This window comes from Lates calcarifer, linkage group LG2 (assembly GCF_001640805.2).
Source record: "Lates calcarifer isolate ASB-BC8 linkage group LG2, TLL_Latcal_v3, whole genome shotgun sequence".
Taxonomy (NCBI): Eukaryota; Metazoa; Chordata; class Actinopteri; family Centropomidae; genus Lates; species Lates calcarifer.
In genome coordinates this window covers 23,690,923-23,716,906 of record NC_066834.1, presented here as the reverse complement: position 1 = coordinate 23,716,906, position 25,984 = coordinate 23,690,923, and the positions used below count along the sequence as shown (strand labels likewise).

Sequence of the window (25,984 nt, the reverse complement as noted above, 5' to 3'; positions counted from 1 at the left end):
GTGCATGTACCTAAGAGCCATGGAGATCTGTCGTTCAGTTTGGGTACAGATTCTGTTGATGTAGGGTTTGATGCACTGATTCCACCCTAATACAGTACATCACCAGTTTCACTATGCTGCATGAGGTTGAATGGCAGCATAATGGGAGCTCCCACTTCTGTTGAAGTATTATGACTGGCGGGTGCTGTCTTTGTTTGCCTCTCTAGCTAAAAGGAAGCAATTTGTGGTAATAGTGACCCCTGCCCACTGCTGCTGCTCTGTGCCTTTTTAAATGTCCACAATGAATGTCTAAACAGGCCTTTGCTGGTGTGGGTGTCCGCCCCTTTAGCTGCTCTCCTCTCTAAGCCTCTTCAGCTCCTCTTCAAACTGGGCTTTTTCTCTAGTCTCTGTCGCATTGTCACGTTATTATTTTTCACTTGTCTGTCTCTTGACCAACTGACTGTAGAGGGAAATTTCACTCATTTGACACAGAACAGATGAATTGTATATGAGAGCACAGAGGGGGGCATTTATAGTCTTTAACGAACCCCTGCAGCTGTGAAGTCATTAGCTCTCAGACCTGTCAGCAGTGTGTAGATCTGCTTTGTGGTGGCTGTATGACTATGTGTATATACATGTGTTGATATTGCATGCAAAGAATAAGTTCCATTTCTCCATACCTACAGCCCAACATAGCTAATGATGTTGTTAATTCATGTTGTCTTGTACATACTGTGTGCATATATGATGTCTTTGTTTTTGAGGACATGATGTCATGCTATTAATGTCATTTATGACCTGTGTTTCAGATGATGTCATTTATGTCTTTTGTTTTTAATCTTTTAGTGTTTTATATGTCATGCTGTTATGGTGTAGTCAAGGACAGATTTCTATTGAGGTGACAATGACTGTTGTTTATTGAATTGTATGTTGTTTCACTGAGTGGCGTCACTTCTTATGTGCTTGAGCTTTTCTCCTTTTTACTGAATGTTGTAAAACTTTTAGAAAAATCTTTCACTTGTTTCACCATCTGCTATTATGACAACATTTTGAACTCAAACCCAGTGATGCACTGTTTAGAAAGCTGTGCTGGGAAATAACTTGAAATCTAGTCTTCTCAGGGTATAGTAACTGTACTGCATCATCCAGGATAAAGAAATGTGAGTTAGCCAACATGTGCCTACCAAAGATGTGGCTCTACACTAGTATTTACTTTTCAGTTGTTTTCCAGTGATGAATAATCCAGCTTGGCTGTGTGTTACAGATAAGAGAACAGACAAGTCTGCTGTATCTGGTGCCATTAGACTCAAGATCAGCGTGGAGATGAAAGGGGAGGAGAATGTGGTTCCTCCTCATGGCCAGTACACCTGTTTACATGAGGTAAGCATCATTATGGGATTCAGCATTAAGCAAAATTAGTTCTCACTTAACTCCAGTCATCATTTTTGGGGACATGAGCATTATGTTTGCAAAGACAGTTACTGAAGAAATCATAAATTGTAGTGATATCACTGGGGAGCAAAGCAGCAGGATGATAGTTACTGCCCTGCACAAACAGATGTCACCAACTGTGATAAAAGTCTTCATTTGCTGGCATACATCGCACAAAAAAACTTCTCTTTTATTGCTTGTTGTGACACCGTGCTCCATCACCATGACCTGTTCCGTCTTATCTCTCATGCCACTCACAGAACCTGTTCCACTACCTGACCGAGTTGAAGAACAGCGGGGTGGTAAAGATCCCGCAGGTGAAAGGGGACGAGGCGTGGAAGGTCTACTTTGACGACGTGTCCCAAGAGATAGTGGATGAGTTTGCCATGAGATACGGAGTGGAGTCCATCTATCAGGCTATGACGTTAGTACCACCCATGATCTATGGCCTTTTACCTCACCAATCTGTCACTGTCTCATTCGGCAGAGTGGAGGAGAGAAGGAGATGAGAGAAGGAGAGCAGGAGGAGAAGAGTAGTAGTAAAGATGTCTCCTCAGCAGAATCAGAGCTTGGAGGACTATTGAGCTCCTAAGTTTGATTGATTAATTCCTGGTCTCCTGGAAAAAAACTCCTAACCTGCCTCAGTCAGATTGATCATGGACACACATAAACAGTCTCATTTCCCTTTCTCTGTGATCTCTGTGACCCTGTCCATCCACAGATGTCTTCCTCTCTTTTCCCCTTGTTTCCCTCACACACATACAGACACACAGGCACATGCACAGCACCTGAAACATCGAAATCATTAAATATTGATCAAGGTCATGCAGTGCCATGTTACATTGTGCAGTGTTGATGTGTTGTTGACCACTGCAGAAGTCTGCATCATGGATCTGACTGTACATACTGTATATCTATCTTCCAGTGCACTAGTGGCCACTGTAGATTTTTCTTGTCTTTATACAGCAGACAAAAGTCCTGTGCACCTAATTCCCGATACAGTTTCCCACATGTAATTTTTTTTAATGCAGCCCACTTAGATATATTCAGTTTAGAAACTGTGATATGATTGGAAAGTTTGCTTGAATTGCAAATGCAGTATCTGACCACTGCACAACACTGGACAAAGAGCATTCAGGGAGTTGTGGCTGGATGGTCCTTATACTTGAACTTTAAAATGATGTTCACTAAGTTGATCAAGAACTATTGTAGTTGCACTGTTGAAAAGACGGTTTTAAATTGCATTTGGCTGCTCCTACTTGGGAGTCACTGGCGACATCATCCATCATCTGCTCCAGTCTGAGCCTCCAATGGGGTCACCTCCTTCTCTTCTGGTAGTTTATCACTGGTTGCAGTGTCTTTTTAAAAAATATTTTTTGGCGAGCATCTGTTAAAATTACACAATTTTACAATTTGACATAATGTGCACAGTTGACTGAGCACAGACCTGTTCTTCTCTAACTTGCAGTTATGCTGCTCAATTCCCTGTGCTGTCAATTTACTATGTTTGCTCTGCCAAGCAAGCCGGATATTACCACATTTTCTAGACAACTTTCATCTTTGGTAATCCTCTCAGAAAGATTCTATTCTTTTATGGTTTTTGATATATTGCATGTTCGCCTTTATTTTTGATGACAGATTCGATCTGCCTGGGCGTGGATGACACCAGTCATGTACAAATCTGTAGAAAGATGTTCTGTCACAGATGATTCTTTTCAGCTACTCGCTGGTGCTGGTGGGGGGTTTTGTTGCTCTACCTTCCGCTTTAAAATCTTTGTTTGTTTTGTTGGTTTTACTTTTTGCAGTGTGTTTGGGATCATTGTTGGAAAATTCTTCCCGTCAAGCTTCTTGAGACTGGGTGTCATGTCTTCATTCAGTATTTGGGCTTTCAAACTTCCATTCATGGTGCTATCTATAAATGTCTTTTGCACTAATTCATCCCCATACCAGCAAACTCCCATCTGACCACACCCACTCCCCATCTGACCAAAATGTGTGCTGCCAGTATTCATGTTCAGTGGCAAAATTAAATCCTGCAGTTTTGTGAATAAGGCCAAAGGCAATTCAAGGAGTACCTCACCATGTGAAGCCTTGTTGCATCTGATACAACACAGGCCAAAACTGAGAAAGCTGTGGTTCACAGGTATTTTGATTGGAAAGTAATCACAGGTTTAAACACACACTGTTATACTTTAGGGCTCATATTTTCAATATAATCTATCTAACCGTTTAATTGTTAATTATATATGAGCTCACACTTCAACTTAAAAATAATACATTTACTGTGAGATGACAGAGTTTTGAATGATTCAACATTTTAGGGATATTGCACAGGTATACATTTAGTTTTGTTGTGTACTGTATGTGCAACCCACTTGTTTTTAATACGTGGGATATGTTCAAATGCAAACCCTCATCTCTATCCACTATTCATTTCAGTTCATTCATCTCAGTTTTTAGACTCAGTTTAGAACACAGATATTTTTGTGAAATTAACAGATACAGATAGCAGCTTTGCTTTACAACCATTTTCTCTTGTTCATTGTTTGCTTATGACCTCAGCTGCATTTCATTAATTAAGTGAGTAATAATGAGTTAATGAGTATCTCTCTCAGCATCATCACACTGTGATTTCAGTCTGAGCTGCTGTTTAAAAATCTCAAATCTCATCACCAAAGTGCACCTTTTAAGCTCTCTTTCCTCAGCAGAATGTACTTGTTGGGCAGTCCCAGTAGCTGCCTATGTAATTAGCAGCTGCCTTAGTAAATCAGACACTAATTACACACAGATTGTGTTGGCAAATTGAATGAAAAGTGCAGTTCACATTTGTGCTTTCATGGTTGGAATTCTGGCCACATGTATCCATGAGATGAAACAAGACTGGGAAATTATTTTGCCTTTATGGTTGTAATTAGATTTGCATGACTGTTAAAAATATACCCATATAAAATAATCTTGCAATCGGTCTTTGTAATGTTGTGCAGCAACGTGAGACCAATGCTTCCTTCAGCAGGTCTTTGGATGACTAGTTAGTCTACTTGTTAGTTAGTGCACCCAGCTGTTTTTTTCTCTCTCGCCTGTTTTTCTGATTCCATTGATCTTGATTTAATCTTCCTACAGCAGCTCTTTTATCCACCCTCCTACTGGCCCTGTGGGATAAACATGTCATTGAGTTTTTGCTTAGCCCTGTAAAGTCTGGTTTAGCTGTTTCAAAGATTTCTCAACATACCTAACATCCCACAATGATAAGCCACATATGAAAGGAGTGTGTCTGCTACAACAAACACATACATTATAATAAGTGCTGTTGACATGTTTGATCGTTTTGGTGCTGCAAACTGTTGTTTCAGTGTGACAGGGTATTGCAGCATATGAAGGATTGCAGGGTTATTTAAGTGCAGACAAGTGAAGCAGTGAGTGGCCTTATTACCAGCTTTCTGAGGTGGAGTTAATGCTTCGGGCTTGAACCTTGTTTAAGCTTGGCGTCTCTCATATCAGCGCTTATTATGCTTCATCAGGAATTTATGAAAGGCCCTACCTTTCCGTTTTCTTCATCATAGAGCCTTGACTCCCAGTCACTCCTGACATGATGGCTGCATAAATCACAGCAGCTGCGATGGCACACTTACCCTCTCCTGTGCCCCCCCCCCCCAACATACCCCTCCTTCGTGTTAGCGTTTCTTCATCTCTCTCTATTACCACTCCCTAACCCAGTCATTTCCCACCCCCATGTTTCTCTGTCCCTGTTTTTCATCATCTTTTTCTCATTTCTCCCAGCAATCTGAAACCATGAAATGATATGTGTGCACACTTGTACACTATGTCTCATCCACTGGTAAAAACCAAGGCTGGGTCACAATTGGGAGTAGCAGCGTCTCCCTCTTGAAAACCGGCTCAGGAGATCCAGCTCTAAAAGCGCCACGGGAATTCAGCGGATGCCATGATCGCTCTCTTTGCATCACTCTCTTTGCTCGCCTAACCCCAAGTGCTCCTGGGTAATTTGGAGGCTGAAAGCAAAGTAATTAAATAGGCCTCCCGATGACAGCATGTTTGTGTTTCTATTTGTGCCTGTGTGCATGCTCGCACGCGCATGGGTCTGCGCTTAGGAGGGGGAGTAAATCTGTAATCATTACTCTGCACAACTCGTTGCCTTTTCTAACACTTTGGCTTTATGAATCAATGACTCACTGGGCAAGATATTTCTGTCCAAAGTATCTGAAATTGACGTTGTGAATAATATAGATGTCCTTTTTATCTTTATAAGTGAAATCACGTGGAATGTAGGCTAAAGTTAATGGGCACCTCAGGAAATGATAATGAAATCTGTTTTTCCATAGGCTTAAACAAATGCTTTATTTCTGTAGCCCAGCCTCACAGGCATCTTTACTGTGTAAGCATTCCAGATGTTTAGTTGCTATGGGTCATGCCGGCGGCTGAGAAGGAAGCCCCTGTGTATAGCATTGTCCGCTGCATTAAAGTAAACATACTGATTATTGCATGTATACATTTTTTATATGTGGTATACTACCTAGAATAACATGATCCTTTATGTGCTGTATGAATGAGGATGGAGCTGGTTGCCCGCTTTGCTGTTCACTATAGGTACCAGTGAATTATGATGTAGGAGGCATTCCACATGGCTTGTGAAGGAGCAGTATGAAGTGTTAAAGTGAACATATGCTCTTTGCTCGAGCAGAGATCCCTGCTCACAAACCAGGCCTTTCAGCTCTCAGGCTTCAGCACTTAATTACTGCTGGGCAGTGTGTGTAGAGAGAGAGAGAGAGAGAGAAAGAGATTATGGCAAATCTGAAGTGGCAATGCATGTACCTCTCTCCTTGTGCGTAGTTTTAAGCTCAAAGAGTTAAAAATGCACTGGAGACAGGAGAAAATGAAATAAGATTTCTCTAAACAGACAACATCAAGTTTGCAATAGTAAAAGACCCCTGCTTCAGGCCTTCCTCAGGGAAAGATGACTTGTGTAATTTTACCACACTGCAGAGTACTGAGATCTAGTTTGTGTTGGGTTGATATATGTGGATTCACCTCAGTGGAGAACACTTAAATTGGCAAGTACACATGCTTTGTTTGAGTATTGGTCTCAGTGGTATTTGTTAAAGAATGAAACAAACAAGTAAGTTTAATGGTTCGCAGTAATATTTACATTTCTCTTTTCTGCTTCCCTGGATATGATTATATCTCAGCCCCCACAGGAACCCTTGATTCACTACCAAACTCAACTTGCTCCATCTATTACTTAGCAGCATTATGTCATTAATAGTATAGGTTATACAGCTTTGATTAATGACATAATTTACCATAGATAGTTGTTGAAGACACTTTTTTACTATATGAACAGGGCAGTGAACTTCTTATGCATTAACTCTTTAACTAGAAGTAATTGTGTGGAACATTAAAAATATGCTCTCTCCTTAGCAGTCCGAAGTTGAAAATGAAGAAATACTCCAGTTTGTCTTCTCACTTTTTTTTTTTTTTTTAACTGCTGAGGTTACTGCAGGCCAAAGCGAAGGATAGACATACAGGATATGGCATATATTTTGAGCTATACTTGATATTGGAAGAGAAAGTTTTCTTAGCTATGCAATATGTTCTTTCTCAGCACTGTGTAACTTGTGGAATTTCTTGAGGGCATATTGATTGCTTGATGATTTTCTCTGTCTGCTTCCATTGTCTAGTAGATGTTGGGTCTCACATTGTCTCTGTTTTCTCATGTATTTGTCTATTGATCCTTATTTAAGAAATTATGTTTATGTTGCCCTGGATTGGCTACAGCACTGCCTCTTATGCTACATAGAATAATAGCTGTTTATTTTCCTCTGCAGGCATTTCTCCTGTCTGTCCGCCAAATACATGTGTCCTGGTGTGCCAGCAGTGATGAGCAACCTGCTTGCTAATATCAATGCCTACTTCGCCCACACCACCACCACCACCACAACCACTGCCTCCGCTTCTGACCGATTTGCTGCCTCTAACTTTGGAGTAAGTGCACCTATTCTTGTATTGTAGTCTGACATCTGTAGATGATGTATAGTAATACAATGCTAAATAGAAATATGGGTTATATTTGGTCTCCAGTTAGACTTAAATAACATCTACTGCTGGCATATATTTTTTTCTCATATATATATTTTGGGTTATTTGTCTAAAACAAATTGTGGAATCAACACAATTTCAGAAGTTGCTAGTGCTTTCAGAGTAAACTTTTAATAAGCTAATGTTGTAAGGCATCAAATAATATTTCCGGGCAGAAGGCCGAGTCTGGCAGCATAGCTAAATCACAAAATTTTGTTCCGGGAAGTAAAAATGAATCATTGCAGGCAAAGCATTGCTCAGGTCCATGCAGTGTTATAAATTTTTAGGCACAATGCTTTAGGGTGTGGTGACACTCTGAACTGAATTATTGAATTCTTATCCTGACAGAGGGAGAAATTTGTCAAATTACTGGATCAACTGCATAACTCGCTAAGGATCGATCTCTCTAAATATCGGGTATGTATGAACTTTCTTCATATGGCGTGTATACTCACAATCACTTCCATGTTTATCTGTGTAACTTCCTTCAAAATAAGAATCTTTTTCTTCTTTAGCTACCTGCCATCTAGCAGATTTGACATAGGCTTCTAGGTTGATTCAACTCTGTTCACAGTACACCGTGTGCTTTCTATATCTGGAATGGAGCAGCAATCCATTTACACTTTTCTGTTAATGCCAAATGTGTGTCTTTCGCCCTCCAAATGTGGTTGTTGACTGGATCTTCTTTCTTGGATACAGTTCAATGTGTATTTTATACATGTTTGCCCCATTTGAGTCCCACAGTGTGACCACACAGGATGTATGTTAATGCCAGGTCTCAAAGGTGTTCTAGTAAATATCAGGATTATGACGAGGTAAATGTCATCATAGATGATGTCAAAGGAAGAATGACTTTTGGTAATGTCACATGTGGTACACATGGTTTTGAAGACTTTGTGGTTTTAAGCTGTGATAATGAGGGAAGACTTCTGAAAAGTATGTTTAGGAAAAGCTGAAATTACAGACAGGTACATATAAGACAGAGGCAGACAGATGTCAGGCTGTGCATTGTTGCTCAAAAAAGGGGAAAAAAGGACTGAATTAAATTCCAATTTAAAATGAATTCAATGATAAATGACCATAGTGCTTTTGCAGTTTTCAGCAGACTGTAGCCAGTGATGTAGTGTGGCACATAAATATCGATAACCAGCCCATGGTATCGAGGGGACCATTGGCATCTGAAGAGATAGTGGTCCTCGTTGTCCAATAAATAGACTCTATAGTGAGTGTCCAGCACTCTGTTCTCCATGGTAGTTCATGGGTTTAGGGCATTGGATACCTTGTAAACATCTGTAAACTAGGCTGTGTGCACATTTTTATATGTAGGCTGTAGCAACTGTAGATGGATTTGATGTTGGCTATTACTAACATAAAAAATAAAGAACGTGTTGTTTTAAAAAAGTGTGTAACAACTACACGTAGTATCCAGCCAGAGGCTTCGTTATTAAAATATCATCAACAGCCAGCTACTTAACAATATATACTGTACTGCAGCAAAAACCAAGGTGTTGCGCCGAGTGGATAGAGGCAGGATTTGAAAAACGCAGTAAGGTTCTGCTGCATTAAGGAAAAATAGCTAGTGGGAATAGCCAGTAGCTTTGTGAATGCGTTTCATATTTATACTTAGCGACTAGGTTACTGGTCAACGTATAAAATGTTAAAAAAAATATACATATAGACATGATATGAAAATCTATGGTGCTGTCAGAATAGTTACAGTAACATTTCACCTCTGAGTGGAGTCGTTCACACTTATGGTCCTATTTGTCGTATGAGATAGCTTCATTCTTCATGGTCATTTGTTTTGTGATATTCAGTGAATGATGAGCAACGTTAGTAAGGTTCAATGTACTGCTGCATGTAGAGAATTTTCTGGTTGACCTGTTGTAGCCATACCGTGTATGTGTTTGACGTAAACTGCTGACTGCCAGCATTTTATGCCTTATTAGGCCATATGTGGTCTGTGTCCATGAATCTCTTTGTGTTGTGCCATTTTGCACAGTCTTACATTTTTTCTTTTTACATATGATATACTGTACCTGCTTATTTGGGTGGTAAACTAGGATAAAATACTACAATTCTGTGTAGTAAACTAAGATAAAATATACCTAAACTAAGTTTAAGAGTAGAATTAACAAAAATACCCTGATGTAGAGGGTATTGATTTAAAAGAACGATCAAAAATATTGTTACCCTACCCTTACCCAAAATGTATGATAAATGGTGCCAGTCAAACAAATGGTTTAGACTGAATAGCCCCACAAACGAAGAAACTGGAATCTTCATCTCTTCTCTTGCCTTCTCTGATTGCCAGAAATCTGCCACTCTCAGGCCGCTGAGGGTGCTGCTGTATTTTACTCAGGCAGATTGAAATCCTGACATACAGTACATAATCTTCCAGAACAATCCCAGCAGAGCGTAATCCTGTTAGACGCCACACACCACCACATACACTCACACAAAGGCACACACACTCATTTGCCTGACCCTGTATACGCACATGTACATCCATACACATGAGCTCACATCCAAGAACATAATACATGAGTACAGAGCTGTGGACATGCATGCAGGCTTTTATCTCTCCCCCGCCTTCTCACTCACACATACACACAAAAACACACACCCACACACATACGCAAAACCACACTCTCCCAAATGTGCCGACATTTACACTTGCACCTGAGCATGCACAACCCCACACCTCTCCCCAGCTGGTGGCGTTACACAGTGAACTGTAAACTGAAAGATGACCCTCTCACCTTTAATGTGACACAAAAGGCAGCCGATCGCTGAGTGGGTGATTGCTTTGGTTCCCCTGTTTTTTGTCACGGCTCGCTGTGTGAAGCCACGTGTGATTACACAGACACACCCTGATAGCAGCAGATCCCGTCGTCTGCCTACGAAAGGAAAGAAAGAGAGGATGAGAGAAGGGACAGCAAGTAGATAGTGAGAGAGAGAGCGGACTTGAGGGAGACACAGAATGAAGTTGCAAATAGTGAGGGGGGGGATAAAGAGGATTTGGAAAGAGAGATGGATGAAGCAAGTGGAGAGACGGAGTTAGAGGAGAGGGGATTTGGACAAATAGAGAGAGAGTTGGAGGGAAGAAGAGATGGATTTGGAAAGAGAAGAGAAACAGATGAAGAACGAAAGGAGGCTTGGTGGGTAGGCGACAGAGAAGGAGAGAGCGGGTTAAGTGAAGGCAAGATGGCCTCCTTTATTTTCAGATGGCCTGGCTGTCTGGCGATGACACGTTCACTGAGAGCAGTCACAGAATATCACATTGGCTTCACCTGCCAGCACTGTCCTGCTGCTCTCTTGTCAAGGCTGCCACAGACCAGTGGTTCACACTCACACACACACACGCGCAGACACACACGCACACGCAGAGACAGTTGATACTCTAACTTTCACTCTCTCACTTTCTGAAGCCGTCCTACAGATCCAGACTGCCACTCTTGGACAGTAATAAGATTCAGATCTGGCTGCTCCACCCGTCCACCGTATGGATTTCCCTATAACGACATTGTGAGGGAGATTGAGTTTGCTTTTGTTAAGCAGAGGGCTTGAATCAGCAGAGAGGGAGCCGGGGTGCAGCTGCCACTCTACATTTTGCTACATATGCATTTCCTCCCTTTAAACTTTATTCTAACAGCCCTGATACATGGTGACACCTTGTATAGCCAGTCTGTCCCAGTTGGGATTTGCAGGTTTCTTTGGGTCCGACATAAAATCTCAGTATTCAGAGCACACTGTGAGGGATTTGGGCTGTTAGCTTAGTTTGATATAAAGTGATGTTTGTTCAGTAGGCACCCCTGGGATTTGTGTGCTACTCTGTTAAAATGAAACTCTGTGCAGATTCACAATGAGCCTTTAGAGAAAAGGTTACTTAATGCAAACAGCTGGTTTGTTGCTTTGTGTGGTACAGAAGATTCCCTCCTTGACTGAAAAGAACATGGAGTGAAATAGTTGTTCTGCACTGTACCTGTAGCTCTCCACAGATGGTATCAGTCACGCTGAGCTGTTAATAGAGCTGACAAAGCATCAAAGTTTTCTCTATAGTCTGCTTTAGGAGTGTACAACCAGCCTGTGTCATCTTCACATGACCTCATTTTCTAGTTTCTGGAGGAAGAATGTTTAGAAAACAAAGCTCAATCTGTATTGTTGTAAATATTTTGGAGAATCTTGTTCTTTGCAGAGCAAAACCTCCATAATCCCAAGATAACCCTTTGAAATGTTTGACAGACAATGTGAAAAGCCAAGCACAGGAGCCAAGCTGGTATCACATTTCACAGAGTGCAGAAGATAAGACACCTCTGTGCCAACTCAGACGGACAAAAAAGGAATTATAAAAGTTATTGAAAGGGCAATGAACTCAGTCACAAATGTGTGAAGTTTTACTCCTAAACTAATAAGAGGGAAGCACTGATATTCATTGTGCCTAACCATAAATATATAGTGAGGATAGCGATATAAGCATTGTTTTGGAAATTTAGAGGATTTCTTCTCTTCTCTCTCTCTCTCTCTCTCTCTCTCTCTCTCTCTCTCTCTCTCTCTCTCACACACACACACACACACACAGACACACACACACACACACACACATACACATATGCCTTTGCTCGGGACTGCCAGAGTGCAGGGTGACCAGTGCCATGTTGCCATGACAGTTTTAGGTCTAGCGCATGACTGCTTTTGATCTCTTTTTCCACATGATTAACTGCACTTGCTCCACTTGTTGCTCAGTGCTTGACCAGCAACTTTTTTAGCCATTATGCAGCCCCTGTAATCTGTGCAGCGATTAATCAACAGTTGCAACTATCATCCATTCTGATTCTAACTGTCAACTCGGTGTTACATCACCTAAACAGACATACTGCTCATGTGTTAAATGTGAAAATACAGTGATGGTCATACACTGGAACTTCTGTGCAGATCCCCTCAGGTTATCTGCATCTTGTGCATCATCATGTTTCAGAATAATCTAAAAATAGATTAAGTTTGTCTTTTTTCTCATCAGTTTTACACAGAATTTAACAGTGACAAAGCAAAAATAGGTTTTTGGAATGTTATGTAAATGTAGTCAATATAACAAAACTGAAATATCCCATTTATGGAAGTATTCAGACCCTTCAGTTAGTACTTGAAAGGACCTTTGGCAGTGATGACAGTCTGTAGTCTTCTTGGGAATGATCCTACAATCTTGGCACAACTTTCATTTAAGTTCTGTCAGGTTGGAGTTTGAGCATCTTTTTCTGATCTCTCCAGAGATGCTCTGTTGGGTTCAGGTCTGGACTCTGGCTGGGCTGGTCCAGGACATCCAATCCTGTGTTGCAGTACAATTTAAGTTGTTGCTTTGTTGAAATATAAATCCTTGCCCCGATCTGAGATCCTGGAAAATATTTTCATTTAGGATTGCTCTATATTTATTGACATCCATCCTTCCATCCCAACTAGTCTCCCAGTCCCTACTGCAGAAAAATAGCATAATGCTGCCACCACTGTGTTTGACTATAGGAGTGGTATTAATGAGATTATGCTTAGTGCCTTGCCTTAGTGCCATTGTTCAATGTTCATTTCATCAGAGTAGAGGATCTTGCTTCTCATGGTCTGAGAGTGGTTCAGGTACCCTTTGGCAAACTCCCAGTAGACTGTCAAGTACCTTTCAGTGATGAATGGCTTCCATCTGGCCACTCCATAAAGGCCTGACTGACAGAGTGCTGTGTTGATGCTTGTCCTTTTGTAAAGTTCTCTGAATCTCATTCCTAGTGGCCACACAGTTCTTGGTTACCTGTCTGACTAAGGCCCTTCGTCCCAGATTACTCAGCTTGGCTGGACAGCCATATTTAGGAAGAGTGTAAGAATGATGGAGGCTACCAAGCTCTTGGGCACTTTTCAGTGCTGCAGAAATATTCTTCTATCCTTGCCCAAATCTGTGCCTTGGCACAATCCTGTCTCACAAGAAATTCTCTCAACCTTGTGGCTTGGTTTTTATGCGAACATACACCATTAACAGTGAGACCTCATACAGATGAAGGTGTGCATTTCCTAATTATGTCCAGGCAATTTTACTCTAAGCAGGGAAAAACAATTAAGTGAATCCATTTTAAGAGTCTGAAACATTAAAAAATACTTTCTGTGTACTATATGAGGCTGTACAGTTCATTGTATAAACCAAAATTAGAGCTACATTTATGAAAAGAAGCTTTATCACACACTGTATGTACATGACCTAACATTATCATCACATAAATCAACTGATTAATAACAAAATCTAAATGGTCTAGTCATCGTAAAAACATGTCAAAAATTTAAATGGTTTTCTTGCACTTTTTGTTTTGTTCATAAAAAGGAATATGCTGACCTTCCCCTATTTTGATGATAAGCAGTCACTGCTCTGGAATTTTGCACTCAGTGTAGGCACTGTCCCAACAAAATATTCAGTGTAGACTAGAACAAAGACAACGAACTAAAAGCTCATCAGCATCACTCAGTCTTCGTCCCATCTCATAATGGACTTTCTGTCATCTTTGGACGGCAGTGCTGATGTTGTCTCTACTTTTGGCTCAGAGATGGATGCTTTGCTTTTTAGTATGCTTGCCTGCTGCTGGGCAATAAATCTGTTTCTTCTTCCTTTGTTTTTCTGCTGATGAAGTTGAAGTTTCTCATCTCTGGTCTTTGTGTATTCAGACAGTGGCTGTTAGAGCTAGACATAGGTCTTTTCACCATTGTTACTGCTTCTAGAAACACCTAACCTTGAGAGCAGCATTTCCACAAATAGGCCCTGGATTAATCATTTTTATTTGTCAGCAGAGTAGAGAGGCTGAATCACAATTTACAGTTCATTTACCAGTTTGCAACTACATGCTGTTTTTAAGCTGTCTAACCATCCAAAAGTTAATAATGAATGCACTTTTGTGATGCTGTACAATTTGCAATCAAAACAGGTTGTCAAATGCCAAATTAGATTGGTAGCTGAGGTCATAACATTTTGTATGTAGACAATCCTTTTTGAGAGGAACCTACATACCTCCTTTTGCAGCAACCATAATGAGTGTCAATGAGCACTTGACTTTTCTCAACTTCAGTCGCCGTAATTACACAGCTAGATTGCCTTTTAGTGTCAGAGAATCCACTAATTAAAAGATTTGAAATGCTACACAGTGAAGTATTTTTCCATTTAAATGTATAGAATATAAGATTTTATTGTGTTTTTAATTGGAACGAATAATTTAATTTCAAACCCAAGCCGTGAATCAGACATCTGCTATCTCTAGAGGGCAGACTGGCAGTAGTGAAAATTTTTGGTTTGTAATTTCAGCTCTTTCTACTGTGACTTTCTTTTTTTTGATAAAAATATCAGTGCTTCTATTGGCAAAGCAAGAAAGCTCAGATTAGTTAGACATTACTTCTGGAATGCAGGTGCTTTAGTGGATTAAGCTACCTTTATTTTTCAGAATTACTTTTTAGTGACAAAATCACATTGCAGTCTTAACTAGTTTCACTTCAAGGTTGCAGTGGGAGCTATAATATCCATTTTTCAAAGGGACTGATGGTTTCTCTTGTGTCTGAAGGCTACACATACGTGTGGTTATTGTAAGAGAAATGTCAGTGTCAGCAGAGAGTGGGAAAGGGTAGTGACTGATGGCACTTATGGGGTCCATGCTGTGAATGAAGCAGGTGGCGGTCTGTACAGTAGCTGCAGACCGTAGTTGAAGAATTTATATTAAAAGGCTGCTAGAGACTGCATGAGACAGGATTCTCAGGCTTCTTAAGTCACATTAAAAAATTAAACTGAATGGAGTATTTCAGCTAGAAACAAATGATGAAATATTGGAATAACTAAATTGTTCATACAAAAGGCAGTGCCACTGCCTTTTGTCTGAGGCGGGAAAAAAATCCACTCTGGCTGAATTTCTGGTTTTTTTTTTTCCTTCACCAGCCAAATATAGTATAACTGGTCCACTTTTGCTTGTGCAAGATGTGTGTCAAGCTTGTCTGCCTGGAGGCTGTTTGGTTTATTTTTATTGGGGGACTACACTTTCACCTCTAAACTAGACTTTTCCTATTAATCATGTGTCTAGAGAAATATACTGTAAGGTCTCAGTAGACAGCTGACTGTCTGTGAGGCATGAGCAGGCCATCCACATTTTTCCCCATTCTGTTGGCTGGCTTTGAGAATTACTTCCCAGCATGTGTTGAACAATTATTCTTGAAAACTCAGTTGTCTACTTTGTCTTTCTGCTGCTTCTTCAAAAACTGGTCATCCTAAATCATTTATCGACCCAATAAAAACCTCTCACCTGTCAGGCAAATTTTGCCTCTGCTGATCAGCCTTGATCTCAAATAGACCTCTCCTGCACTTGTACTGTCAAGCCTACAGGTTGCTGTGAATATTTGGCTTTATTTTCTGAATCTGTTGGGTGCATTTATTGACAAGGTAGAGGAGGGATAGAAAACAAGCAAAATTTTATTAAAGCACTGAGAGAGTAGGAGAAGTAGGATAATGTATGGGGCAGTGATGCCTTTCCTCAGGGCTGTCAGAGCTTTATATGCTCCCCGTCACGCTGCTCTGCACTGCCTGATGACTTCATGGCCCTGAAATAGAGGTTTTCATCAGCAGAGACCTCCCTTGTCCACTAAACGATTAGACAGACAGTCATTTCGTTATGATTGCTGGGCGTTGCTCTGTGATCAATTTCAATGTTTTGGCCTAAGTGATGTGATGTGATGTGGTGGGGTGGGTGGGGTGGCGGGTGTTATGTTAAAAGGCTGCTTTCTACGACATGTCTTCTCTCCTCATATTATTTTCCCCTCTCTCTCTTACTACAGGATAATTTCCCTGCAGGAAACCCAGAGCGACTCCAAGATCTGAAGTCCACTGTTGATCTGCTGACCAGCATAACCTTCTTCAGAATGAAGGTACCTTGTGTGTGAGTGTGTGTGTGTGGGAGCAAGAGAGAGCGAGAGAAAGAGAGAGAGTGTAGGTTGCATGGGCAGGGATGAATTTGAAGGGAAACAGGGGAGCATGACACTCGATTTAAGAGAAATTGAAAGAAACATAAACATTTCAATAAATGATGATGGAGTACAACAATAAAGCAACCTTTTGTAGATCTCTAAAGTAGGTGCCAGTCATAACCTTTTATCACAGAAGTGCTCTGCCCTTGACTGATTGCCTGAGACACCTTCAATGCATGGTCATGGCTGTAAAATATGCCAACATTCAATTCTAAACATAAACCCAGATTGATTTTAGGCACGTTTCATATAAGTGAAATCAATGCAGACTCATAATTCCTTAGAATGCCCCTCTCAACACCACTGACCATTCAAAACCAAATGATTAATTCTTGTGTAATTTCTTGACTGCAAGCTGATGCATTGGGGTTGTGATTGTGTGATGTGTATTGAGCTGCGTACTACAGTAAGCCACTATGTTTTAAAATGCTTCCAGCTCAGCCTAGTTTCCTCTCCTTCCCTCTCCCCCAACAATATGTTGATTTGTCTCCCGCTACATGAAAAGCTCGACTCCATTCAGCTCTTTTTGGTGGGAGTGGGGGTGTAGCGCTGGAGCACTGAGGCATAGCTAAGATGGCAGCTGTGAGCAAAGGAATGAAAACTGTCACTTTAGGTTACCAAAGCTTTCACTCTGTGCCATGCCCGTGCTGGGTTTTACTGTGTATACGCACCGCTGCTCACACACAGGAGCTACAGTGCATGTGCAGTATACAATATACCGAACATGTGCCTAAATGTCAGTCTGGCCTCAAGTCAATAATGGTATACATAATAGATGCAAGTAGGTGGCTCTTTTTCCAGATGGAAGTTATATCTTTATATTAATATTTCAAACATTTAATATGATATCATTACATTATCATTCCCAACTGATGGATGGTACTACAGATAGCAATGTATTTAAGATAAAGTAACTGCCATTGATTTGGGTTGCTAACATCATGTACTGTTTTTGAATGATTGCTATATAGCAAAATGGCTGTAAGGCGTGGGAGAACACCTAACCCTGAAAGTGTATGTTTTAATCATGCATGTATATTTGTGTCTGTGTAGGTGCAAGAGCTCCAGAGTCCACCAAGAGCCAGTATGGTGGTGAAAGACTGCGTCAAAGCGTGCCTGGACTCCACGTATAAATACATTTTTGATAACTGTCACGAACTATACAATCAACTCCTCGACCAGGTAAACAGCCTCCACATTCAATTGACTATTACTGCAGTTCAGTTCAGTCCAGCCCTTTATTTATCCCAGATGGGAAACTTAGTTTGCAGTCAGGTGATAACCATAAAAGACAACAACACTGTACAGAAATAACAACACACACAATGCAAATGTATTTTAAGTAAATACATAAATATTACCCAAAATAACTTGAGTGCAAGGTGCAGGAATGAGAGTTTGACTTGTGTTACTTGTGAACATAAACACACTACAACAGCAACTCTCATGCCATGCTCAAAGCAGCTGTGAAAATCTTGGGCTCTCTGTGTTTCCCATATTGCATCTTGCAAATATAGTGCAATGTGTGTGAATGTGATAGTTCAGCACTTAATAGGGTTTTTTCCACACCATGATGACGTGCATTTCCACTACAGCCTCACAGCGAGGATTAGCCACGCTGTGCTACTGTGGTCCTGTAGGCAGCAGAGCCGACCACAGCCAGCTTCCTCTGTACAGCTATGTGGCTGCTTCAGTGACTGGAGAGAAAGTTTTGTTAAGTCTCTGTGTTCAGCCTCAGTTCTTTTGTATCTCTTACCCAAATCTCTGTGGTTTGTCTGTACTTTTACGTATCAGCTTCATTTTACTGTTTACTGATCACTCTCAGCATATCAGAGTTGTGTCAAGTTACTGCTAATGCAAACCAAACATTTCCTGCTGTCACTACTTTACAGTTTTTTCATTGGTAACCGGTGAGATGCTTTTATTGTGAGGAGGGTATGGAAAATACAGTTGAAAAACTCAACCAGATTTTACCATATTCTGCATTATTTGGTCAGTGGATCGGTTTCAAATATTGTAGGGAGGAATAGTAGAAACAGCAATGCCACAGTGAGCTGCAGAGGCCTGCAGGTAACCGGTTTCCTAATGTAGTTTGTGAGTTGCACACCTGCAACACCTTACCTTGCTGTGTGGTGCAGTGGAAAAACACTTGCGCTATGCCAGACTGGCTTGACAGCTTGTGGCACAGCTCAGCATAACTAACCCCCCACAATGGAAAAACCCTATAAATGATTCCTTACTTGGATTCACTTGGTTTCAGTTTGAGCAAGAGGAGTTATTGTAGTTGTTCATGCATTCATTTAGGTCAAAAAGATGAAGGGAATTGATCTAAGGTGTGTATAATGTTAGAGTCCAGGACTCTGCAAATGTTATTATTATATAACTGTGTCTGGCACGTGGACCCGGTGTCGCGACTGTCAATCAATCAAGCATAGCGGACTGTGACCGCAGTGACAGCACAGCAACTTGTTGGTCTGCTGGTCAGTCAGAACCACGACCCAATTACCTCCTCCTCTGCCTCTTTCCAAAACACACCACCACCAGCATTCAGATAGTCATTATATATATATTTTAAAAGAAGAACAGGGAGACAAGCTTTGTTTTAACTTTTTCATCTGGTTTCTGCTTTGCAAGTTGATCAAATTCCTGTCCCACTGCTCATCTTCAGGCACTTTCTGCATTATAAATAAATAAATAAATAAATAAATAGATAGATAGATAGATAGATAGATAGATATTTTGTAAATTTAAGAAATTTCTGTTCTGTAGCTGAAGTAACCATCATCAACCATCAGCAAATGTTGCTGAATATTATTGGAAATGGTAACTTTAGAAATGAATGTGTTTGCCACATGTTCAGCTTTAGTTTTCTGTTGTGTCTTTCATTAACGTCATTGTTGTTATTGCCTCCCTGGACTTGAAAGTCATAACCCAACCTAGTATTGGCCCATCCAGAGCAAGCAAACACTTAAGATGGTTTCTACCTAGAGGATTTGTATTTGAATATTATGAATAATACACACAGGATAATGGCAAGCAGACTAAAAATCTAGACCACATCCTTTTATTGTTAAGGTAAAGTTTCTTTTGTGATACTTCTTTCAGTTCTGAATGGTGAGTTAACACAGTGTAAGCAAGAGCTGCTGGGCTTTAATGAGAATGACTCACATCATACCTGCTCTGCAGATTTATGCAGTCGCATTTAATCTACAAACTAGCAACTTAACATTAGGTAATGTCCCAGGCCGACAGGCAACACAAATTAGATAACTGATGTTAAATAGAGTCTTAATTAACTCACTACCTGCATCATTGCATAAAGTAAGCTGTTTTAAATTGGTGATGTAGCTTGCTTAAATTCATGTAGAAGAATACCTGAAAAATCTGTCATAATTACCAGAACTTCTTAAAAATTCTTTAATATTGAATACAATTATTACTCCAGAGCCACTTCTAATTCATTTGTCAGAAACTCAAGGTAAAAACACTCTTTCTTAAAAGTTTCTGCCAGGTGCTAGAACCTAGCATCCCCTTCCTCACCTCATGTGTTTATATGGTATAACCTTCAGCCTGTCATAAATCTCACATCACGCTTTCCCTTTCAGCTTTAGTGTGCGTTGTATTGATGTGTGACAATGCCAGGAATATATAAATTCAGTCCAGCATGGCTGGAAATCAATTGGTTGTATATCATGACTGACATTTACCAGACAGTAAAAATGTACACCGTGTCTATTGCAAACTTTGCATGAAAGACTTCAACCTTCTAAGAAAGGGAGAGCCTGCGGTGAAGAGCCATATAAAAGCAGCCAAGCATCAGGCAGCACTTACCTGATGCAAAACACCATCTCTGCTGTTTAGGACTATTTTGGCTCTCAACTGTGTAGAGCGGATGAGCACAAAACAAAAGTTTCAACATGGATGATATACCTAACCTCGCATCACTAGGCATGTTGTGAGCAGCTGGAGGCATCTCTATCTGCATCTCTGAGAATTCTCAAATTGAGAACTCACAGTTATTATTAATGGAGCGACGCCTGTGAGCTAGTTCAGTCAGCTGCTGTGCTCTACTCATATTACACACGTCACTCTCCAGTCATATACCATGCACACACCCTCTCAATTTGGCAGTCTGTTTAAGCTGCTGGAAATTTCCCATCGCTCCCTTTGCCTGTCAGTGCTACTGCTGCCCTGCATCCATATTGCTAACCATCGTTTCAGCCCCAGCATCCACCTGCAGACTTCGATGGGGGGGTTAAGAAAAAACATTTGCTCATCACTCCTCAATATCTCTTGTAAACATATCTACGGGGAGTGATGAGGTCAGAGCCTAGACGCCAAACTCTATGTTCAACTGCTCTAATAAACATTTTAAACGTGAGTTGTCTGACTGAACTATTATACTCGGTTATGGTTTGCTACTTAGAACGCATGATGATTTCATGTGCTAGTTTACTTGCTTTAGCCCTGCCTGAGTAAATAATCAGGCAACAGGCAGTTCTGCCTGATTATTTTACGGTTTACTTCCCAAAGAGAATGGCCTCCACACCACAGAAGATAATGTCTTTTTAGGTCGTAATAGGGTGCAATCCGCTCAAAAGTTGAATAATAAGCTTCCTTTGTTTAAACAGCCTGAGGGGTTGTAAGCAATTACCAAACTGGAGAGATAGACGCTTTCGCTAATTACATCTTCGTCCACCACAGTTTCACAGTAGACAGCCACTCCATCAGCGTTTCCTCCAAGGCGGAAGAAAAAGACATCGGCTTCACCCCAAAGCAAACCTCACCTTGGCTATAAATTATTATGTTCACATACACTGGGTTGCCTTTGACTCAGAGGATAGAATGCATTTCAGACCCCAATTCTTCCAGTTGCTAACAATGACTGAGTGCGGCGACAGAACAGCTGACACGGTGGCCACGCAAGCAGTGAAATATCTCAGCCACAACAGAGGCATCTTGCATAACATAACAACAAACGCTCTCTGCTTCTGCCTGGGCATAAAATGACTGTGGGATTGGGGGTGGGGGGGTGAAGTTGGGGGGGCTGGGTACAGGGAATCAAGCTTAACAGTTTCTTAAATCCTAGCAGGAGAGGGACGATTTTGAAAAGCAAGAAGAAGGGGAAATGTAAAGAAGTCAAAGGAATTATGGAGAAGGGCAGAAGGGAAAATAACCACAGTTTTCTTATGACTTATTCAGTGTGAAGGAATGTGGAGCAGGATTGATGGTGCACAGACCAGAAGTCTAATTTACATATATAATATATTCACAAATGCTTATGCATCATGCAGATATTAATGCATAAGTAGAAGCAATCTGTTTTTGAAGAGGGAGGTTGGTGATCGCTGACAGGTGTGCACAGGCAGGAATCTACTGTGCCTGTTTGTGAAAGGAGCCACAGAGGAGCTCGACTCCTACTCCACTTGTTACTGAGCATGCAGTTCAAACTGATTTGATAAGCATCTCTCTCACCGACATTATCTCATATTTGCCAACAATACCCAAGTGGTCGATTTAACTGTTTGAAGAAGATAATGTTTTTTTTTTCAGAATATGTGTCTTTGAGTGTTTTTTTTTTCCCATACATAGAATATGTACACATACAACTGATTTTCAGTGCGCCTTCAAATGCATTGCAACAGCTTCAATTCTACCCACTGCTCTGTCTGTTGGGAATTTGATCACATTCTCCTTAGAAAATCCTTCAATCAGAGACTCTGTAATTTGTGTCACATTGTGACAATTGATGAGGAGCCAGTCGTATGCTAATGCTGATTTCTCCCACACAGGGACCGAAAGTGTCAAACAATAAACATAAACCACTAGCTACCCTCTAGAGGAGAGGTGTGGCGCTATGAATATTTCTGCTAGCGCCCCCATCACTCCGTGCAGTGGAAATAGTGGACCTACACCGTGCTCTTATTTCAGTACAGTATTCACCTCCTAGTACAACTGAGAGTGAAGCCTATGTGTGTGTTGTTGACTGTAAAAAGACATCAGGCTACTTAATCACCTTAACAATGTGTTTGGGCCTACACAAGGTGAATACAGATAAGCAAAGGGAGTATACAGTACATTTTAGTGGGATGCATACTGCATCCAATTTAGTAGGGATGATACAACCTTCAGCGTCCTTCATACATGCATACAGTTATGCATGCACACACACAAAGACACACACACACACAGACAGATTTTGCATAGCTGACTCACCTCCTGCAGAGACATTTGTTTCATTATTCATGTCTCCAGTTTAACATAAATTTACCTTGCTGCATATCTCCCCCTGATGGACCACGCCTCTCATACCAGGCCTTTCTCTCTGAAATATATGTCACTATCCTAATTTCATAAACGATGAGTAAGGGGCCAAAATAGATTGCAGGCCCATTTCTTATATCTTTGATCTAAACTCATAAATTGTTCATTTTCTTTTCACTGGTAATCACTGGTTAATCTCTCAATATTTTGAATTTCATGATTAATGTACCAAGCAAATCTATCTTTGAGGTTGCTTGCCTTGATTTATGAATACGCTGCGAGCTGCTGTTTCACTTGTAAGCCACTCTTCAGCAGCTCTAGTACTACATACTGTAGATGATTTACTCTTTTGCATACATGTGAACCCAGATGCAAACATACATCTAGCCTAAACTGCACAATTCAGTCTTTGAATTCAGGTTCTGTTTCTCATGATGTTCAGACTACCTCTCCTGTGGCCTCCATATTAGAAATCAGTGCATTTTTCATGTCTTGCTACATATTAAACATAACTGAAAATGTAAATTAGCAATTCATGAGACTTTGATCAATATGATGCCTGAGATGAAACCTCCCTTGGAAGACAGTAAAAATCTACACTGTGTGTTGGAAGAACAATAATCTCTTTTCATGACCATGGCACACAAGATGATAGACTTTTGCTGCCCTTTTGCAAATGATTAAAATAGTGAACCCTGGGTTGACAGCTGTCGCAGAACCAGCCATAAGCCGTGTCTGTGTTTCTTGTTCATTTGAGATTAAATTCTGTGGCCCCTCCAGCTGCAGCATCTGCAAGACATGCAACAGTATTACATGCTCTGCATTACCAGATATTTAAACCAAGAATCAACATCATCAGACACAAGCTGATTATTGCAGGAACTGATTATATTCTAAAGATTGTGTTGAAGATAAATGGAATGATGTTGCATTTCCATTTCCCCAGCTCTCCCTACATCTCCTCTGTGCGCTGCACCAAAGTCAATACGCTAAAGGTTGTTAAATAATTTAACCTGAATTATTCAATAACTGATTCGAACATGTTTCATTTTAATATTCATTTTCTATCCATCAGAGATACATTTTATTTCTGTCAGAATTACATACACAGATGAGAAAATGTGTATCACACCGTCCCTTTGGGAGGGTATGACCCCACAGTCTGCAGTCATATATAATATTTGTCAGTGTCAGTGTGCATAAGGGGGTGGGTGTGTTTTCATGTGATCATGTCTGTGTATGATACAGATCTGTCAGTATGGATGAGTTTGCTCCAGTACGTACACACACACACACACAGAAAACTGTGTGTGTGGCCTTGCTCGTTTTCTGTGGAACCTGTGCATGGCAGAGTGAAAGACTGTGACAGCTACTTGCTGACAGGAGATCAGTGTGGTTGCACTCAGTGAGGGGTGAACAGATGGTAGTCTGTAAGTGGTTTTAGATTCAACACCTTTCACCCCGGGACAGCAAAAGAGATTTCTGCAATACTCTCTGACACACACACCCATATCTACATAAACACACGATTGAAGAGCGATAATGTTTTAAAACTTTGAATTCTTAATATTTCAGTCTGAACTGATTTGACAACATAGTCATTATGATGAGTTGAAAACTACAGGCCACAGAAGCCTTTTTCCAAAATGCTGAGTAACCATGATCTAATGCTCATTGTGGCTGCTTCCACTTGTCCCATTACTCTCTGCCCTACAGTATAACTAATATGTTGTCTGAAGTAGGAAATGATCAGTGTGAATTATCAGTATTAACAGTAACAGTGAGGCTGATATTGATGAGACAGAACAGTAACAGTAACGCTGAATAACATACATGCACCATTTCCTATGACTTCCTCATGTTTGTGTAGGTAATTTGAATCCTGCACAGGAATGGCAGACTCTGCCTGTAATTACACTCTACTACACTCTGTAATCACAGAATGCTTATTGCTGAACAATGCTGACCATAAATAGTATGAAACAGTTTTATTTATTCATGAAAATCATGAGGATTATAAGAATTTTAGAATCTACTTATAGACAATCTTAGCTCCACTGAAGTTTTTCAGTTGCTCATTTTCATTGTCTTCATGCTGTGCCATAGCTGGAACTTCATGTTCTTCACCTCTTATTTAATTCAGCATTGATGAGTCCAGTTTATTAAGTGCAACATCCATCTTTCTTTGACTTTCTCTTACTGATCTCAGGCAACTTTAATTTTTTGCCACTCATATATTTTGTCATCATATAGACCACCTCACCATCAACATGCTCGAACTGTCTTCTGACACTCACCATTTCAATTTACTCATCTGCAGAGCCGAAAGCAGGACATTCCACGTGAGGAGCAGGGTCCATCGATAAAGAACCTGGACTTCTGGCCAAAACTCATCACTCTGATGGTGTCTGTAATCGATGAGGACCGGACAGCTTACACCCCAGTCATAAACCAGTATGTACCTCTTTATTGTATCATACATGTTTGTTTGTTTTTTAACCAAGAAATCTTATCAAATACAATAAACTGCACTGAACTAGTTTCTATGCCAATCTCTGTGGTAAGCAGTGAAATATTCTCCTTACAGTGAATCTGTAAGGAGATAGACCTGCTCTATATGAAAAATGACTCAACATAACTTCTGTTGTGATTTAGTGCTATATAAATAAAATTGAATTGAATTGATTGATTGATATTATTTTCATGTCACTATTATCTGCCAGTGTATCCAGAGTTTTTACTCTTTGTGGTCGAGATTTTCAATTATTTGTGGACAGTTTGGTGAGTGTTTTGCTATGGAAGTATTGTTAAAAAGTAGTTGTTTAGTAATTGTTTGAGCATTCAGTATGCCTCATGTTGATTAAGTATTTACTTATTGTTCAATATTTATATTATTTTCTATTCATTCATTTGGCTTAATTCTGGCTTCATTATTCATCACATGGGATTAAATAGATGAGGGAGAGAAATCCCTCTTAAATAGCCATTTCAGTAAATTTTAAGATAATGTTGTTGATTATTCTTTTTTAGATAATATAAGGGAAAACATAAAGCCCCTTCTATCAGCTCCTGTAAATTTGAAAATGTTTTTCCTAATTGTGGACACATGAATGAGCACAGTGTTGTGCAAGAAGGCTGTGAGGCAGCCAGAAAAGCCAGCAGTGTTGCTGAATTACACAACAGATGAGAGATTTGTTTG

At 40.4% G+C, this 25,984-nt stretch overlaps 1 protein-coding gene across 3 annotated transcripts in view; it reads left to right on the top strand.

The window, feature by feature from the left end:
• The window catches only part of LOC108876972 (protein unc-13 homolog C), a 102,763-nt gene that overhangs the window by 36,484 nt on the left and 40,295 nt on the right, over positions 1-25,984 (top strand). For all 3 annotated transcript variants that reach the window (XM_018666839.2, XM_051077166.1, XM_051077160.1), the window contains exons 11-17: positions 1,244-1,359; positions 1,671-1,834; positions 7,251-7,407; positions 7,849-7,917; positions 16,333-16,422; positions 17,575-17,703; positions 25,106-25,239. In XM_018666839.2, the coding sequence (XP_018522355.1) occupies positions 1,244-1,359; positions 1,671-1,834; positions 7,251-7,407; positions 7,849-7,917; positions 16,333-16,422; positions 17,575-17,703; positions 25,106-25,239 (859 nt within the window). The remainder of the gene's footprint in view (positions 1-1,243; positions 1,360-1,670; positions 1,835-7,250; positions 7,408-7,848; positions 7,918-16,332; positions 16,423-17,574; positions 17,704-25,105; positions 25,240-25,984) is intronic.